Below are 18,618 nucleotides of genomic sequence, written 5' to 3'. Positions count from 1 at the left end.
CCTCCAGGGGCACCTGCAGTGGTGCTTCCGGCTGGCAAGCCAGAAGGCGCTGTCGCACGCGTAGCAGTGGGCAGCCAGGTGGTCAGGGAGCCAACGGGTCATCTGTAAAACATCGGGGCCAGGTCAGTGACAGGAGATGGGCCATCCAGCTGGAGCCAACGGAGCCATGCTGGGGCAGCAAGAGTCACAAGGACCACACTGGCTCCAGTGGCACCAGCCAATCAGGCCTGATGTCAGCAGTACAAGAAAGGCGTCCAAATCGTTCCCCTCGAGGGGACTCCAAACTCCCCTGAGATCAAGAGGCAGCCAGAGCAGCCTGGTTGCTGTGAGAGCGGGCAAGGCTCTAGTGCAGAGGCACTGAGGAGAGAGGGCTGGCTCGAGTTTCCCTGGCTTAGAAACTCCAGATTTGACGGGAATTCATAGGTGCTGAGACTCAGAGAGGGTGAGTGTGCGGTGAGGTCTTCCCTTGGCTGGGGCAGGGGGGACAGACGATGGGGGTGGAGAAGAACCGCAAAACAGTTGCATGGGTGGCACTCAGAACAGGGGCTGAGCCTGTACCTCCGTGTCCTGTTTATCCACCTGCTCCCAGCTGGCTTCAGAGAAAATCTCTGTGCTGCAGCGAGACAAACAGTTCTGATCCAGATTGCTTTCCGAGTCGGGAATTGAAGTCTGTTGGCAAACAAACACAGCTGAACAGAATGAACCTGGTCTCCTCCCAGAAGAAGAAAGAGCTTGGCAAAGAAGGGAGCACGGGGAGTGTGGGCGGGCCTGGGTGTTAGGGCTGCTGAATCTCTAGGTGCCTCAGCCATCAAGAGCTGGGTTGAGCAGGTGCAGAGACAAGGTTGAGCTCAGCTGGAAGAGAGATACACAGATCTAAGGCCAGGTGCAGTGACTCTGGAGTGGAGGGGCAGGCCTTGGGCTCCAGGGAGTGGGTAGGCAGAGGTGACCAGGGTGGAGGTGGAACTCCATGTCGGCTGCTCCAGTGGACCTGCCAAATCTAACCCTGCCACTGACACCTGTGTGCTGAAACAGTGCTTTGGGCGTGTCCTCCTTTCTCTGAAGGACTCTTTGGGAAAATGAAAAAACCAAGTCAGTTTGAAGTGAAGTCATTGGATGAGCCCGCCTTTAATGTACGCTGACTGATTCAGAGCCAGACTCACACCTGTTCTTAATCACGCCAAGTCAGACCCACCAGGAAGGAGAGTGTCTCCGAGACTCTCCCCTAAGGTACCTCCCCTTCCAGTCACCAGGCCCATCTGCACTAACTCCCGACTGTGCTAGAAACCAATCCTCCTTCCCATCTCTACTACCATCACCTGCCACAAGATGGGTACACATATGTTTAAAAAGAACTAAACCTTCCAAGCCACAGCTCACATTACTGGGGGGTAGGGACTAACTGCTCACTAGCTACTGGGGTAGGACAGGCACTGTGACTGGACTGGAATATCTGGTGTTGCTGGACGAATGTCATTCTGCCAGTTCACGCTCTTCAAGGCCTGACCCTCTCTGCGCAGAGAACTGACCAGCCACACAGTGAGTGCGCACTCTCTCCTGCCTCTCCTGTAGACAGGATGCCCGTGGAGGGTGCGCAGGCAGGAGAGAGAAAGCAGCGCACTGCTGGTCACCTGGCGGGGGCGCTCTCCAGCCTCTCACCAGGGCTATTCTAAACCTTTCCGACTGTCTCTGAAATCCGGACAGAAGGGGCCCAGCACAGTGTGCCCATCTCCTGTGCAGCTACGGAGGCACCATGGTGTACTCACCACTTCATCCCCAAAGTCCCCGTTGAAGCGCAGGGAGCTAGTCAGGTACTGACTCTCCAGGCGACTCCTCAGCTCCTGGACTTGTTTCTTCAAGGTCTCCACTTCCTGCTGGTGGCCCGACTCAATCTGACGCAGGCGCTGCTGGATCGTGTCCGTGTACACAGGCATGCCGTCATCGTCCAGGTGGCTGCGGGAAGGCTGCTCAGGGCTGCCAGCGGCCGACGGTCTCCCCGAGTGTCCGTGCAGCCACTTGGGGTGCAAGCTCCTCGTGTGTACGTGGGCAGAGCTGCAGCTTGTGGCCGACAGCTGGCGGCTCAGGGAGTCCTTGCTCCTCCCAGTCTCCCCGTTGGCGCAGTGTCCATTGGGGGTGGGATACTTCTGGAGGGTACTAAGCCCTGGGGGCTGCTCCGAGGCCTTATTTTCAGTCTCTGGGGCACCGTTGCACACAAGCCCCTCCTTACATTCGGCTAAAGGCAAGGCACTAGGAGAATGCGCTGGGCTCCGGGCGCTGCCAGGGGAAGTCCTGTGCACCACAGGCCCCAGTTGGGGCCTCTCTGCAGGCCTGGGCTCCACGGCTGGAGGAAGCACGTCCTTGCCACCGAGCCAGCCACTGTGGACAGGGCCAGGTCTATGATGGCCCTGGGGCCCGCTGTCTGACTTCACTTTATCTTCCATTAACATGTCCACAGACCCATCCATGTTTGGTCCTCTGGTCTCAAATGAAACTTGGGAGGGCAGAGAACTTGACTGTGAGGTACCAGAGTCAACCGCCACATCTGCTGAGACAGGAAGGACTGCCTCCTCCCTGTCCTCTGCTGTAGCTCCTATCTGAGACGGTTCCATAGGGACCTCCTGGGAACCCTCTTCCCTGGGGGGCTCCTGGAGAGAACTGGGGAGAACACTGTGCCCACCCTGCTCAGGAACACCCTGCGAGAGCCCAGAAAGGCTAGTGCCTGGATGACTCCTTAGGGAAGCCTCCCCCACCTCTGGCTGCTGATCAAGTTCACGGGCTGAGCCCTCGGGGCTCTTACCCCTGCTCCCCTCTTCCAACAGAGCCTCCTCTTTGACCTCCTGCACCCCCCTGTGGGCAGGCTCCTCTACCCCACTCTCCTCTTTGGTGGCCTCTTGCAAAATGTTCTCCATCTGCCCCTCAGCTACTCCAGCCGCAACAGACAGCTCGGCACCACCCAGCACTTTGGTCGGTTTCCCCAGGCTGTCAGGCTCCACAGGCTCCTCCCCAGGACCGGCCAGGGTGCTCAGTTCCAGCGAGCGACGGTGCTCCTGCCACTTCTCGTTCAGGCTTGGGTCACTGCTGCGCCGGCTGGCCAGAGGCACTGTGTTGTCGCAGGCGGTGGTCAGATTGTCAAATGATCTGGTCTTTGGTAGCCTAAAGAAAGGAGTTTGGGGGAAATGAGGATCTGAGGTTGTTCTGGGAGAAGTCAGAGCAACAGGTTTTAACGGGCAGTCATTTCCTCACTGGCTCCATTACAGCTACTCAAGGAGCCGTGGCATATCTGGAATAAGGCTCAGGCTGCAGGCAGGCAGAGCTCCAGGGTGAGACCTTCTACTCTCAGGCACCCCATGCCCAACACATACAGATAAACTAACACCAAACACGGGTTTAGAAAGACAATCTTCATGATACTTCTGCATTTCTCAATTAGTGGCAAAGGAAGGTAGCGTTGCTGATTTTCTGATAGTACAATATTTTAAATTACTCTATTATTCATCAGTCTGAATTCAATAAAGCTAATTCATAGGTTGCAAAGCAGACTATCATCTGATAAAATCTGCCTTTCAAGTGCAAGATGACAAGTCACAGCAGCGAGGCAGGAGCACAAAGCTGTGGCTGCAACTCAAGCCAGAGGGTCACAGGAACCCAGAGGATGTGCTCCATCACTGAGAAACTGCCCAAGAACAGAGTGGAAACAGTGCCCAGTACTCTTCAGGGACGAGGCTCAAGCTATCCAGAGCCTCAGAGCCCAAAACCTTTACACTTTCCCTAAGAAAACCTCAAGAGCGCTAAGAAAGACGTGTGCAGCCAGACAATGTCAAAATGTCTGACCATCCCTGCATACACCCCAACACAGGAATACACCCAGGAAGGGCCTGAGGACTCGGCATCAGCCGCAGGCTCACCGACTCAGGGGCGGATCGTCGGGGCTGCAGCCTGGGGCTGGGTACGGCGCGCAGCTGTCGTCCACGGGGGTGGACGGGGACGGGCAGGGCAGGTACACTGCACTCCACAGCATCAGGTTGCGCACGTGGCACACAGGGTACAGCACCTGAGGAGACAGCGGGGCATGGGCTTAACAAGTTCCCACAAGTCTGTCAGAAATGTCTAGGAACGAGGGGAAGAGCAAGCACCAAGCAGGAATGCCCAGCATTCCTGCAAGATCTCCAAAAGCCATTACGTGAGTGAATGCACCTATTATCTGGGGCCAAGAGCAGGCGGTAGACATATTTCACCTGAGAGCCTCTGTGGGCATGAAAATCTAAAAATGTTTTTCAAAAATCCATTTCTCATTAGTTATTTCTTAGGTCACCTTTACTCAATGACTGGCTTTCCTCAGCTTAATTTGTTGCTTTTACTGCACAAGAAAGTGAGTCATTCTGCTAGATGGTGATTGTCTGTTCCCTGGTACAAAGCTTGGCTTCAGAACACACTGTCAAACCTGTTTTATAAGATCATCTAAATTAATCATGTGGAAAGGAAGGAAGGAAACTTTCTTCCATACTGCTACTTGTCCAGCAGGCACAGGAGAGAGAGAAGCAGCTAGCTTCAATCCTTCCTTGGACTACTTAACTGAAGTAAGAAGTTATTCATTAATAGTCCAGTAAATCAATATAACCTCAGATTGGCCTCCTTGTGACTTAGAATTTAAGATGCATTCTGACACGAGGAACAAGACCATGGACCAATGCACAGATGTACGTGCTTCCTTTTCTCTGCTTAACAGACGGTGTTCCTTTGAGGAACAAAGTCTTAAAGGAGCTGCCAGTTCTCCATGTGAGCGGAGAATCAGTCAGACAGACATGCCAGTGTCACGCTGAGGCAGAAGCTGCAGTGGGTATCACCACCTGTTGACACTGGGAAGGTGCGGGGGGCCCGCAGCGCCTTCTGAGCTGTCAGGCATCCAGGGTGACCTAAGTGCCTGTTCCACTTGTCAGGAGATGCTGGGAGTAAGTTAAGCTCTGGCAGAGACGCTTAGAAAAGACTCTTATCTACAGTGGCCAAGTAGAGACATGTGTTAGGTCAAACCACCCCGAACAAAGAGGAGTTGGAAGCAGGGCAAAGCATAACCAGAAAACAGGCCTTTCTCGGGACAGAGTGGTTGGAAAAAAATGGAACCAAGCTATCCAGAGACAACCGAGAGGCCTTTGAGAAAACAGTTGCTTCTCGAAAAGGATCCCATGTGTCCCCATCCCCGAATTTACTCTGCTGCTGAGAGCAAAAAAGGCTGAAGGATACATACGGCCTCTGACTGAGAGGAATACAGTAGGTTTTTGAAAGCCTTGTTGCCCGCCCGAAGCAGTGACCACACAGAACAAGTCCGCTCCTGAGTGTGCTTCTCTCCTCTCTCCTTGGCGTTGTTGCACAGGAATGTTCCAAAGAGGCAGGAATAGGTATGCTGCACCAGTTTCACCTATGAGATCCAACATGAAGCAAAACCAAGCAAGGGATACATGTTTTCTGGGGGGAAGTCAGCCCAGCAGAGCTACCTTCCCCAACACCCATGATGTGCACTTCAGTTCACACTCGGGAAGATGGGGGAACCAAGTTGCAGCCTCCTCACAACCCCGACCACCATCACTCCTGAGTCAAAAGGGCGTTGGCACCCCCATCCTCTCTGCCTCCCTGTAAGTAACTTCCGAGGTCCTAAGTTTACTGGGCATAGGAGCGGGTCAGTGCGCCGCCAAGTCTGAATTGAGCGCATACTTCACAACAGCTTCTTCAACATGCTGCTGTGGAGCAGCCCAGGTGTGTCTATGGGTGCAGAGAAGCAGCAGTGAGAAGCCCGCTCTCCTGCCCTGGGGGAGGCGTGAGCAGTGCGATGCACACTAAGGCAGGAAGGCAGGGAAGAGGGCCGGAGCACGTGCAGGGCAGTGTGAGAGGCCTCAGTGGCAGGGACCTGCTGAAAAGGGGAGAGCAGGGCACATGCGCACTGGGGGACGGGAGCTGGGAGGCCGTCCAGGCAGCAGCGACCGCTAGCACGATGGTCCTGAGGGGAGCACAAGCTTGCAACTGCTGAGCAACTGGAGGAGGCCAGTGTGACAGACGGACACTGCATGAGGTGAAGGGCGGGGGGACATGAGCCTGGACGGTCACCTCTGCAAGAGCCCTGCAGGCCATTTGAGGGACTGTGGCTTTTACTGTGCGGAAAAGCAGAGTCACCAGAGGCTTCCTGACAGGAAAGACAGAGTCTATGCCATGTTTCAGAAGGACCTCTGAGGCTGCTGAACTGTCTGTCTGCAACTGGGGCAACAGCACCGGCAGCAGTAAGCTATCAGGTTTTAGATATATTTTTAAAGCAGAATGACAGAATCTGCTGATAGACTGAATGTGGAATATGAAAGGGGAGTTGAGGACAACATAAAAGCTTTGCCCTAAATGAAATGAAGGACTGAGTTGCCATTTGGTGAGAAGGAAGACTTCTGGAAGATCAGTTTTGAGGTGGGGAGATATAGATATTAAGAACTAAGTTCTGAAAATGTTAAGTTTGAAATATCCTTAAGACATTCAAGTGGAGATCCTGAGCAGTCACAAGTGGATATCAGAGCCTGGAGTTAAGTAGAGACAGAGGTCTAGGCTGAAGACTATACACGTAGGAATCACAGACAGCAATTAAAGCCAAAGGACTGGATGAACCTCTAGAGAAGGAGCCTGAACTCTGGGACATTCCAACATTCCGAAGTGGGGGATAAGGAAGAACCAGCTAAGGAGACAGAAAGGAGCAGCTGGTGAAGCTGAGAACTAAGAGTGTGTGATAGAAGTCAACTGAAGAAAGTGTTTCAGAAAGGGGTGACTCAATTATGCCAAATATTAATGATGAACCAAAGAAGATGAAGACAAGTCAAAAGGTACAAACTTCCTATTATAAAACAAGTCAGCGGGATGTGACGTGAGTTAGGGGGATCTAAGTCAGGGGGTTGGTCCTAAGAGAGTGAGTAGTACTGTGCTGTGTATCTAAAAGCTGCCAGGAGAGCACATCTTAAAAGCTCTCATCACAAGAAAAAACTTTATCACTATGCATGGTGACAAATGTTAATACTAGATTTTGCAGTATCTTCTAGCAGATGTGAGAGTTGGACTATAAAGAAAGCTGAGCACCGAAGAATTGATGCTTTTGAACTGTGGTGTTGGAGAAGACTCTTGAGAGTCCCTTGGACTGCAGGGAAATCCAACCAGTCCATCCTAAAGGAGATTAGTCCTGGATGTTCATTGGAAGGACTGATGTTGAAGCTGAAACTCCAATACTTTGGCAACCTGATGCGAAGAGCTGACTCATGTGAAAAGACCCTGATGCTGGGAAAGACTGAGGGCAGGAGGAGAAGGGGACAACAGAGGATGAGATGGTTGGATGGCATCACCGACTCGATGTACATGTGTTTCTGCAGACTCCGGCAGTTGGTGATGGACAGGGAGGCCTGGCGTGCTGCGGTTCATGGGGTCGCAAAGAGTCGGACACGACTGAGTGACTGAACTAACTAACTAGCAATATATACAAGTATCAAATCACTGTTGTATACCTGAAACTAACAAAATGTTATCTATCAATTATACTGCAAATTTTTTAAAAGGTGAGTGAAAACTAATCACTGGGTTAGTGACGTGAAGATCACTGGTGACCTTAACAAGAGCAGCTCTGGTAAAATGGGGTGAACACCTGACCGAACCAGGTTTAAGAGAGAAGGGGAGAAGAATTTGGGAGAGTAAATGTAGCAGACCTGAGGAGCTCTGCTGTGAAGAAATAAGAAATGAGGTAGCAGCTCGAGGGGATACAGGATGCAGGAACAGGTGTGATGAGGCAGGAGGCACTGCACCCTGCTTGTACGCCGACGGCAGTGATCCAGAAAAGCGGGAACAGGCCGACAGAGGGCGGGAAGCAGGAACGCTGAAGCCATGAAGCTGAGCAGAGGAGGGCATGGAAGCTGGTGCCCAGGTGGAGGGAGGCTGGAAGAGGGCAAGGCCAGTGTGTCCTCCTTCAAAGGACGGGAGCAGAGAGTGGGAAACAGACCCAGGCGGGCTGATATGATTGACTAGAGGGTGCAGACGAAAACCTACTGTTTCTATTTTTAACTACTGTTTAGTGCTTCTATTCCCCATTTTTAAAGCTACCTTTGGAACAACTCAAAGACTTCACATGAACTTAGTGCACATGGATTCATTAAATGAACAAACACCTGTGTCACCTTTTTTTTTAAATAAGGTAAGAATAGCCCCTTAATTAAATCTAGAAAGGATGCTGTTTAAAGTGAAAACTGGCCCACTAACACTTACACTGATACCCCTATGAATTTAGAAGGTCCCCAAAATGAAGAATCACAAGCACAGACTCACAAGGAATGCTTCATTGAACTCAAAAGAGCATGGAAATTGCCTTTGAAGCTGATGAACACAGTCAAGCCACTGCAAAAACACTGGGCAACGCTCGTTCAGATCATCCGAGTTCTCCCCATGACCACACCGGTCAGCAAACTTGTGGCCAAAATCCAGCCACTCCATCTCCACGAGGACCTGGAAACCCTGTGGGGAAGCACCCAGGAGAGACCCGTTTGTGCTTGTCCATCCAAACCATGACTGTCCTGAACCCAAGGTCACCAACAGGAATCCACTCAGCCCATCAGGAGCCCCGACCCAGCCCCAGAGCCAAATGACAGGACACATACTGAGGATGGTTTCCCAACTCCCCCGCCTCCACTCCACAGTCAGCAGAGGGGTGGTAACTGAGCGTCTATCTAAGTCTTTGTTAAGACTGCATTTTTAGTGCTTCATTCACCCTTTTGTCCCCTTCATATCTTATTTTTAAATTTCTTTCATGTTACACTTATGAAGTCATGTTTGTAAAATCTTTCCCTATCCCAGACTTACACACATTTTAGGGTACCTTAAAGGTTTTTCTTGTCTCTCTAACCCAACAGGTGATATTTCACATTAGGGTTCTTTCTCCACAGAACACTGTGGTGATATCTAGACCCATTATCCTAATAAGCACGTCAAGATCCTTCCTACAGAAACCCCATTTTCCGGGGTAGCCAAAACTTTTCCATGTAGATATTCTGCAAAGGAAAATATGTCTGTATGCTTAGTACCTTGTTATCTACAATCCGCCCCCTTTTAAGAGGGACAGGCACTGAGGTAGGTACTACCACAATTTAGCTCAAGGTAAAGGAGCAGTGATTCTAAACCATAGAAATTCCACTTTGACTGGACCGAACCACCTCCACCAAGACTTCCCCTAAAACCCTGCCCGGTTTCCCCTGGTGATCCTGAAGCGTTCCGCCCTACCTCTATGGTTCGGTAGTAAGGGTCCAGCAGGAGCTTCGCCAGTGCCACAATCTGGGGGGTGCGGTCCCAGCCGTCGGAACAGTGCGCCAGCACCGGCCGCTGGTCGCGGTCCACGGCGTGCACCACCAGGAGCGCCGACTTCAGCAGCACAGACAGGTGGTGGAGCCACTTGGTGCTCTCCAGAGCCGAGAGCCAACTGAAAAACCAAACACAAGGGGACGGGAAATGCTGGTTTTTATGAGACACTGGATCACGCCAAATACCCGTCAAACTGAAAAGCAATTCCCAAAGACATTTCCCTCCAAATAAAACAAACAGAAAATCTGTGTCTTTATAAAGTATGTACAAGGATTAGGCCCAGGCCCTACCATGCAACACAGGAAAGCCTTAGAAATAGGACAGTAATGAACAGGGCCACCTTTTGTTCCAAAAATCTTACTGCTAATTACCCAGGGAGAATGAATAATTTTTAGTCTATAAAGAGTTGTATCTACCCAGTAAAGTTAGTTCTTTCTGGAATTTTCTCCTAAAGAAAAAAATGCAACCACTTCTGAGATGGAAAAGAGAAAATATTTATATTTAATAATCAGCAACTCTGCCTAACAAGTTCTCAAAAAAAAGGAAAACTCAAATATATATGTCTGTGGGGACTCCCCTGGTGGTCCAGTTAAGACTCTGCATTCCCGATGCAGGGGGCCAGGGTTCGATCCCTGGTCTGGGAGCTCGATCCCACATGCTGCAACTACGAGTTCGCCTATGCAACTCGAGATCCCACATGCTGCCACCAAGACTTGGCACACACAAATAAAATAATTAAATATATTTAAAGCAATATGTGTCTGTAATAAGATACAGTGGCTTCCCTAGTGGCTCAAATGGTAAAGAATCTGCCTACAATGCAGGAGACCTCGGTTCAACCCCTGGGTCAGGAAGATCCCCTGGAGAAGGGAATGGCAACCCACTCCAGTGTTCTTGACCAGAGAATCCCATGGACAGAGGAGCCTGGTGGGCTACAGTCCATGGGGTTGCAAAGAGACAGACATGACCGAGGGACTAACACTTTCACAACAAGATACAAGTTGGATGCCACTCCAAAAACAGTGTAGATAACATCACTTACCACTACTGATCAAGTCTTGAATGTTTATGGATTAGAACTGGGTAGGCCCAAACTAATGATTTAGACTTACACAAATGAGTAGCCAATGGCTGCACACTGTTACTGGGCTTAGTGAAGACTGGATTCAGCAGGGATTGAAAAAAATCTTTTTTCAAAAGGCCTTCAAAAAGTATCAGATCCCAGGAATTACCCCTTGGGAATAATGACAATAGGTTTTTTTAAATTGTACTGACATTTTGTTTCTTGTGCCCTGCCATGAATTCTACTCCCCACCCCCCACAAAAAGCTCAAATTTCTCCAAAATATCATCAGATCTGTGGTTAAGGCCATAGTCCAGCCCTTCAAACATTGAGTCTGAGAAGGGAATCAAGACTTCTGTCAGGGGACTATGAGAAGGCTTTGGCCATGACGAGTCTATAAAGGCCTATTAAACCTTGGGGGATAAGTATGAATTTCTGGAACAGCCCGAAGAGAGGGCCTTTCCAGGCAGACAGACAACGTAATGCAGAAGTGCTGGCTTCACAAGGATTGGCTTGTTCTACCAGCCAGACCGGCTCCTAAGAGGGCAGACCCTGTCTCAGGCACAGCTGCACTTGCCCTGTGCAGTGCCTAGCATATACTGAAGGTTCCTACTTTTTAAGTCATGGGTAAAAATTCTATCTCAAGACTTTCTATGGCCTATTAAATACCTGAGAAACATTGTTTGCAGGCGGATTCTTTATTCTTATTCCTCATACAGTCTTGAAAAAGCAAACTAAAAGGTGGGACTTAGGAGAACAAATGCCAAGTTACCTCCTGGCCCCTGGAGAAACAGTAAATGAGAACCTGGTTCTCCTGAGTCTGACTGACCCATCCTTACAACCCAGTCAGTGTCTCCATGCCTAACACAGAAGCTGCATCCAAAATCTGCCAGCGGAGGAGGTACTGATACTGCGCTGATCCTGTAGACTCCCTCGTCCTGTTCTCAAAATCTGAGAGAGAAACACAACCAGGCCCGGGCCCTCCACAGCTGCAAACAAGTGTCAGGAGGCCGGCTTACAGCTGCTCCCGCCACAGCCATAGCGTCTCTTTATCTACAGGGAAGCGTCAGTAATGCATTATGATCTGTGCCAAATACAGACAAGTCATTTCCTTCTTCCTTTACAACTCCCCTCCCCGACATTCATGTAGACCAAACAAGGGCTAATTACATCTTCTTGACTCAGGAGCTTAAAAAACAGCTTTTTAAGAAAGACTTTTAACCTATGGAAGATATTAGAGATCAGGGAATACTGACGCTATCCCTTATATAGGCAGGACAAACTGATAACCACAGAAATCAAGCCACTTGACTCGAGTCACGCAGTCAGTGGCAGGTGCTCTGGACCCTGAGCAGACTCTCTGTGTGCCATCAGCAGGGCAGGGAGCGCTACTAGCTGGGCTCTAAGCTCGTGTAGCAGATGCAAACTGCTGACCCTCAGGCAAGACAGCCATCATTTCTTTGGTCAGGCTTTTCCCCAAGGACAACTGCTTCACCCTCTCGGCTGATTGCAACTATGATGAAATTAATCATTTGTTACCAGGAGTTTGTACAAGTGATTCAGGCAGCCACCATTTAATAAATCAAAGAATGCTGCAAAATTGATGCAATCATGAGATCTACTGAACAGAACTCAGGGAAACTGCTATGGGCTCTAGCACAAACACCAGAAAAGAGAAAACTATCTTCTCTGGCACCATTTCTGGCTTCCTGAAATAGTAAAACAGGGGCTTTTAAATATTTATCTGTCCATATTTGTTTTTACAGAGCATTCCTCCTAATTTATCTTGTATTCAAACAGTTCCCTTGTGGGGAGGGGTGTTATTTCACCTTCCTCACAGCAAATGCCAGCCATTCATTTTTAATAAGCAATAAAAATCATGGTAATGTTTTTAGTAAATAAGAAAGTAGTTTAAAATCAGAAGCAAATGTAAAAGGAGCTGATCTCCTGGCATGTTTCAAAGTTTAACCCTTTCTAGAACATGATGAATACACTCACTCTTCAGGTAAAACACTCCAGTTCAGAGGAGGTTAAGTGTCACTACAGGATGTCAGAAAACAAAGAATTAAGTTACTCTGAGTCAAAAACATGGAGAAGAGAAAAGAGGAGGGCCCAGAAAAAGTAAGACAGCGGCACTTCTGTTCTGAGGGTTGAGACCTGTTCCCTGCTGCACATTTTCAAACCTTTCAAAAGGCTAGATTTTACTCCCAGCTCCTCCTTTTTGCTGAATGATCCTCACACAGGAAGGAGAACACTACCCATGGACTCACGGTAAAACTGAAGTTTACCAAAAAAATAACAAGACCCCCTCCAACTCATTAAAAAAGAAAAAAAAGGGCACTGCAAACTTAAAGCCAAGGCCAAGGTCTTACTTTCCCGGATCTGGCATCTGAGTGCACAGCAAACGCAGAGACTGAAAACTCCTCCGAATTGAATGAATATTTGCCATTCCCATAAAAACAACTTCACAGTTTGGGTAATACTCTGGAGAGAACAATAGAGAGAACACAAATATGGTGAATTTAACATCCACAACGCCAAGTTCAAAAGGAGCAAACTAGCTATAAAACAAACCCACTGTGGCTGCTGACGAATGAAATACTGGTGTTTGGATGACTATTAGCCCAGTCCTTTATGATGAGATGAAAACAGAGCTCGATTTTTAGCCATCTTTTCAAAAAGGAAGGATGTGTGAAAAACATGTGTGGATGTGTCAGTTGCTCAGTTGTGTCTGACTCTGCAACCCCATGGACTGTAGCCTGCCAGGTTTCTCTGTCCATGGAATTCTCCAGGCAAGAATACTGGAGTGGATTGACGTTCCCTTCTCCATGTGAAGAAGAAACTGACAAAACAGAAGCTTTTATTTAAAAAAAAAAAAAAAAAAAGCTGTGTACTTCCACTTTAGGGCTTCTCAGGTGGCTCAGTGGTAAAGAATCCACCTGCCAATGCAGGAGATGTGGGTTTGATCCCTATGTCAGGAAGATCCCCTGGAATAAGAAATATCAACCCACTCCAGAATTCTTGCCTGGGAAATCCAATGGACAGAGGAGCCTGGTGGGCTGCAGTTGATGCAGTCACAAAGAGTTAAACATGACTGAATGACTGAGGGCACATGCACACACACACACACACACACACTCTTCTACCTTACCCCAGGTTTACTTCTTGGGCCTCTGCTAACTTGCATCTCTGGAATCTATAAGAAGAACCTACCAGAACCATGTACTTATGCATTCAAACTCTGTGCTCAAACTGCTTTTTTCAGCAATTAGTTCACACCTGAATAAGGAATTTAGTGGTCTACCTGCTCCATTGGCACACAACTGGCACCCAAGAGGTCCCTCCTTGGAGAAAGGTCCCTCCTTGCAAACAGTAGGGGTGCTCTAAGTCAGGACTGAGGTGCTTCACTAGAGTTTTGTATTTACTTCAATTTCTACCCTATGTTTTTCAAGTAAAAGCCATGTGAGGACTTTTCTGTGGGGCCAGTGATGAGCATACCCAATGTCAAACACAATAAAAAGCTTTTAGAAGGCTGAGAAATCAAGCCACCAAAGCAGCAGCTTCCAAACTTAATAGGCCTTCTTAAGGGAGAGGACTGACTTTCCTTATCACCAAAAGGCTGGTACCAGGAAGGAAGAAATCTGTGGTTTCACTGCACTCCCTCCTCCATGTCTCCCACGAGAAGAGCATGCAGTACTGTGAATCCAAGGAGCTGCGGCTCTCTCAGGACAGCCCGAGGAACATGGCTTTACATTCAAGTTGAGAACTAAGACCCAGTTGGGCATGGGCTGGACTCCCAAGGACAGAAGCACCGTGCACCTCACCTGGGCATTCACAACCTCCTCCTTTGGCTCGGTTTGCCACCGCGGCTGCATAGGAGCGTGCGTCCAAGATCAAAAGCTTCTGTGGCTGGATGGCTAAACTCTCTGCTCCTGAAGCATTTGACAGAGAAGAATCTGGGGACATCAGGAGCAGGAAGAAAAAACGAAATGAACCTGTCTCTCCCAGAATTGTTGCAAAATAAAAACGACAGGCACTTATTACAGTACCCCAAAAACTCGATTAAGTGAAGTCCACCTAACCCACACTACCTAAATACAATGGAACTTCTCTCCCGAGTTGTTTTCTATTTTGCCTACCATCTCTGATACTTCGGTTCTACCTAGAATGACTACAATGAAAGCCCAGTGTTTCCCTCATGGTCTGGAAACACTGTATAGGTCCCCTATCACATGCACAGTCCATCTTGTCACGACGGCAGAAAGACAACACTCTAGTGCTCTTAACCAAGTTTGAAAGAGAAGGTCTTCTGGTTTTTGCCAAGACCCATGACTCCTCAAACAATCCCACTAACTGAAGCTTCACTCTCACTCTTCTATGAAACCAAATTCTGTCTTAAAAGAAAAAGGCCATTTCAAGAAAAGTTTCTCAGATGCTACAAAAACTTACTGCCAGAGGCCCAGGGACTCCTTACCGAACTCCACATCAGAGAGGTCTCCTGCACAGGGGAAGTCCCGGGGACTGTTCCTAGCCGATGGCTTGCTGCCACCGGATCGGGAGTCGGAGGCACAAGCTTTGGCTACGGACTGCACCAGGTGCTCATCGTCGGCGTTCCTCCAGCCCCACCAGCTGACCTCTGGCTGTCCGCAGCGGGCAATGACGGCTCCGTTGCTCTGGTGCCTGTGCGGGGAACAAGACGACAACTGTACCCAACCCCGTGGCCCCATGCGGATATTCTGAGCTCACACACAAAGTGCCACAGGAGGCTTTAAATGCCTTAATGAATGCTTGGCTACAGGCATGTGATGGTTAGCTTCAAGGCCTCCCAGGGCAGAAGTCTTATAAACCATCAAGAATAATGAAATCTATCTGGATCTTTCTGGATTATCATACCATTTTAGAGACCTTTGTAGAATAACCAACGAAATGATAAATGTGTATTCTTACAGAAAACAAAATATTCATAAAGAATACATGAATAACTACTTTTGGAAAATTAGGTAAAAAATAAAATACCAACACCACACTAATTCTGCTACTTAATAATGAAGCATTAATCTCTTTTTAATACTACATCTGCATATCCAAGCTTAATGGATGCTAAGACAAACATCTGTTTCCTCCTGACTTCTGAGGACCCAGCATAGCAACTGTGCAATTATGGCTGGCTTGAGGATTCTTTTCAAAACAAGATCCCACATTTGGGACTGAAATATTTACCTGGCCCACAGTGGACTGCTTTACAAAACCTCCTGAGATTTCATGAGTCACAACTGCTCTTACTATAGGCAGATAGCTCAATGAGCCAGTTATCCTTCCGTAAACTCTTAGAAGGAAATGAATAGCATAAACATCAATAAACCATACTCTGATAAGATCCTTTTTCACGAAAAAAAAAAAGACCAGAAATCATACTCATTGTCTATCCAAGCTTTTCCTAATTAGGAATTTTAGTAAGGTAATTTTAGCAGCTAAGAAGTTGTAAGGGTAATGTCATTTGGTGACAAAAAGGAATCAAGCTCTAATACATATCACAACATGGATGAACCTTGAGTATGTTATTGCTCCAAAGTGAAAGAAGTCAATCACAAAAGACCACATTATGATTCCATTTATACAGTGTCCAGAACAGGAAGATCTATAGAGATAGCATGTAGATTTACTGATAACCCAGAGCTAGGGAGTGTGAGGAGGGAACAGGGAGTGTATGCTAATGGGTCTGGGATTTCTTTTTAGGGTGGGGAGAACGTACTAAAGTAAGCGTAGTGACGGTCGTACAACACAGTGAATATACTTAAAAACACTGAGCTATACACATTAAAAAAAAGGTGAACTGTATGTGACAGCTCAATAAAGCTGTTTAGATGTTATAAAAGTAGTCAGTTCACTATAAAAATAAATGAGTAAAAAGCTAGTAAGCAAAAAATTTTAATATCTCCCAAATTCTATATCCTAGAAAGAACAATGTTCTTTACTCCCATTAAAATTGTTTCCAAATACACATTCATCCACATAAAACATATGTGGATGTTTTATGCACAGATGGGTTTTTAACAGACTATTGCATCTATATGTCTTGTTCAAAGGACAACGTGAGAAAGTTTTTTGTTTTTAATCCTAAAACTCATAAACAATAAAATTAAATTTGGCAACAATAAATTCCACTGGAATCATCAGTTTGTTTGTCATTTTTAAATCCTCCCTCATTAGGAGAGACAAATAATAGAAAGTACTCGTGTACTGCCAACACAACAATTAGGTCAACTGCTGAACGGCCGAACTATAAATAAAACCTCAGTGATTCTTAAAGGGCCTACTAGCATACAATAATAGATGCTGGGTAACCAATGAGCTGAGGGGCGGCAGCTCTTTACAGAATAGGCTGGGGGGCCTCTGCTGCACATCCTTTTTTTCCGAAATTTTTCCCAGCAACGCTTGAGAAGAACAGTAGATGGCACTCGTCAGCCTGGGTCTTGGGTTTTAAGGGTCATCGTATGATAGCTAGATCACAACTGAATTGCTGCAAAAAGCAGCTTCTGCAGTCATCTAAATGCTTTAGGTAGCATGAAAGAGAACAAGAACACTGTAGCTAAAAATCACTAGAGTGTTTCTATCATTTTAAAATAGAACCAGGAAAAATAAAACTTAAGATGTTCAATGGATGAGTCCCCTACTAAACAGTGAATTCTTCAATTTTACATAGAGAAAGATACAAATGTTTAAACTATCCCAAAGTTAGTATTAGTCAAACTCCCTAAATGACTAGAAAAGTTGCTGAGTCGTGTCCAACTCTGTGACTCCATTGACTGTAGCCCTCCAGGCTCCTCTGTCCATGGGATATCCCAGCCAAGGATACTGGAGTGAGTTGCCATTCCCTTCTCCATGAGATCTTCCCGACCCAGGGATGGAACCCGGGTCTCCTACGTTGCAGCAGATTATTCACCGTCAGAGCCACCAGACAGCCCCATGACTAGAAGTTTCTAAGAATCACTCAATGCAGAGTGAGACAGCTGTGACTTGCACTACAGATGGGCAGCCTTTGCACTGTCTTGCCGTGTCAACGCAATCTCCATCTTCAATAATAAAGCTAATTAAGCACTCTCGTAACCATGGGAGAAAGCACTGATCAGATGCTGGTTCAATGTGGTGCTTTCAAGTAAGTGCGGCCAGCAACCTCAGGAGTCATGATCTACAGACAACTACATTCAGTAAACACATGTTGGATTCAGAAGCATCCTGCCACCTGAGCTAACAAAGCTCATTCATTCCCTCTAGCATAAACTCTGGAAGGGAAAAGAAGCTTCCCATGTTTATTCTAAGTCTTCGGCCTACACTTTTAGGCCTCTCTACCAACAGGAAGAATTGCACTGAACGACCCTTGCTTTGAGATGAGAGTCCTTTCCCCTTACGCTCAAAGTCAGCAAACTCCGCAAATGACAGGGCTGCTGATCTAACACAGCTGCTGGCCGCACAGCAGCAGCTGGCGGCTTTCCCTATTTGAGCTGGGCTGATCACTGATAAGACTCCTAAATCCTTTCAGCTTGCGCTGCTCTCTAATTCCTGTGTCAACCTTACCACTTGAATGATAGGTAAATTTGGTGACCTACTTTTCTAGAGGTGTCTGAAAACAACAGTGATGAAAACTGAGACTGAAAATTTAATGGGTTTCCCTGGTGGCTCAGATAGTAAAGAACCTGCCTGCAATGCAGGAGACCTGGGTTTGATCCCTGGGTCGGGAAGAACCCCAGGGGAAGGGAATGGCTACCCACTCCAGTATTCCTGCCTGAAGGATTCCATGGACAGAAGGGTCTGGCAGGTTACAGTCCAGGGGGTCACAAAGAGTCGGACACGACTGAGCGACTTTCATTGGGCCAGAAGCAACTGTGTACTTTCACATCTCTCCCTCTTTGGGATGGCCACTAAAATCTGCCTTCCATGGACTAAGAAAACAAGCTGGTTACCTCACTAGGAATTACACAAGAAGTTTTAAACCCCTTCTTACCACCTCAGTATTTCAATGGACTTCCTTCTGGCATGAGCTTCTAACTAAGCCTCACTGGTTTGGCCCAAATTCAAGGAGAGTCCATAATGTCTGCAAACGGGGAAAATGAAATGGGGACTGTGAATATTACAAGGACATCTGAAATTGTTCCAAAACATGAGGGAATGACTTCTTAAAAACTTCACATGATTTGTGAGAACTCA

General features: G+C 47.6%; 1 protein-coding gene across 17 annotated transcripts in view; it reads right to left on the bottom strand.

Annotated features, from left to right (window-relative positions):
• MTMR3 (myotubularin related protein 3) overlaps positions 1–18,618 on the bottom strand; it is a 131,428-nt gene that overhangs the window by 4,657 nt on the left and 108,153 nt on the right. For 10 of the 17 annotated variants that reach the window (XM_059876098.1, XM_005218080.5, XM_005218082.5 and 7 more), the window contains 10 exons: positions 14,888–15,093; positions 14,238–14,369; positions 12,786–12,897; positions 9,274–9,469; positions 8,326–8,511; positions 5,240–5,410; positions 3,903–4,048; positions 1,764–3,150; positions 559–669; positions 14–102 (listed from right to left, as the gene is read on the bottom strand). In XM_059876098.1, the coding sequence (XP_059732081.1) occupies positions 14–102; positions 559–669; positions 1,764–3,150; positions 3,903–4,048; positions 5,240–5,410; positions 8,326–8,511; positions 9,274–9,469; positions 12,786–12,897; positions 14,238–14,369; positions 14,888–15,093 (2,736 nt within the window). 17 annotated transcript variants of the gene reach the window in all.

The sequence above is a fragment of the Bos taurus genome, chromosome 17 (genome assembly GCF_002263795.3).
Source record: "Bos taurus isolate L1 Dominette 01449 registration number 42190680 breed Hereford chromosome 17, ARS-UCD2.0, whole genome shotgun sequence".
Classification (NCBI taxonomy): domain Eukaryota; kingdom Metazoa; phylum Chordata; class Mammalia; order Artiodactyla; family Bovidae; genus Bos; species Bos taurus.
This window is presented reverse-complemented; position numbering and strand designations above follow the sequence as displayed.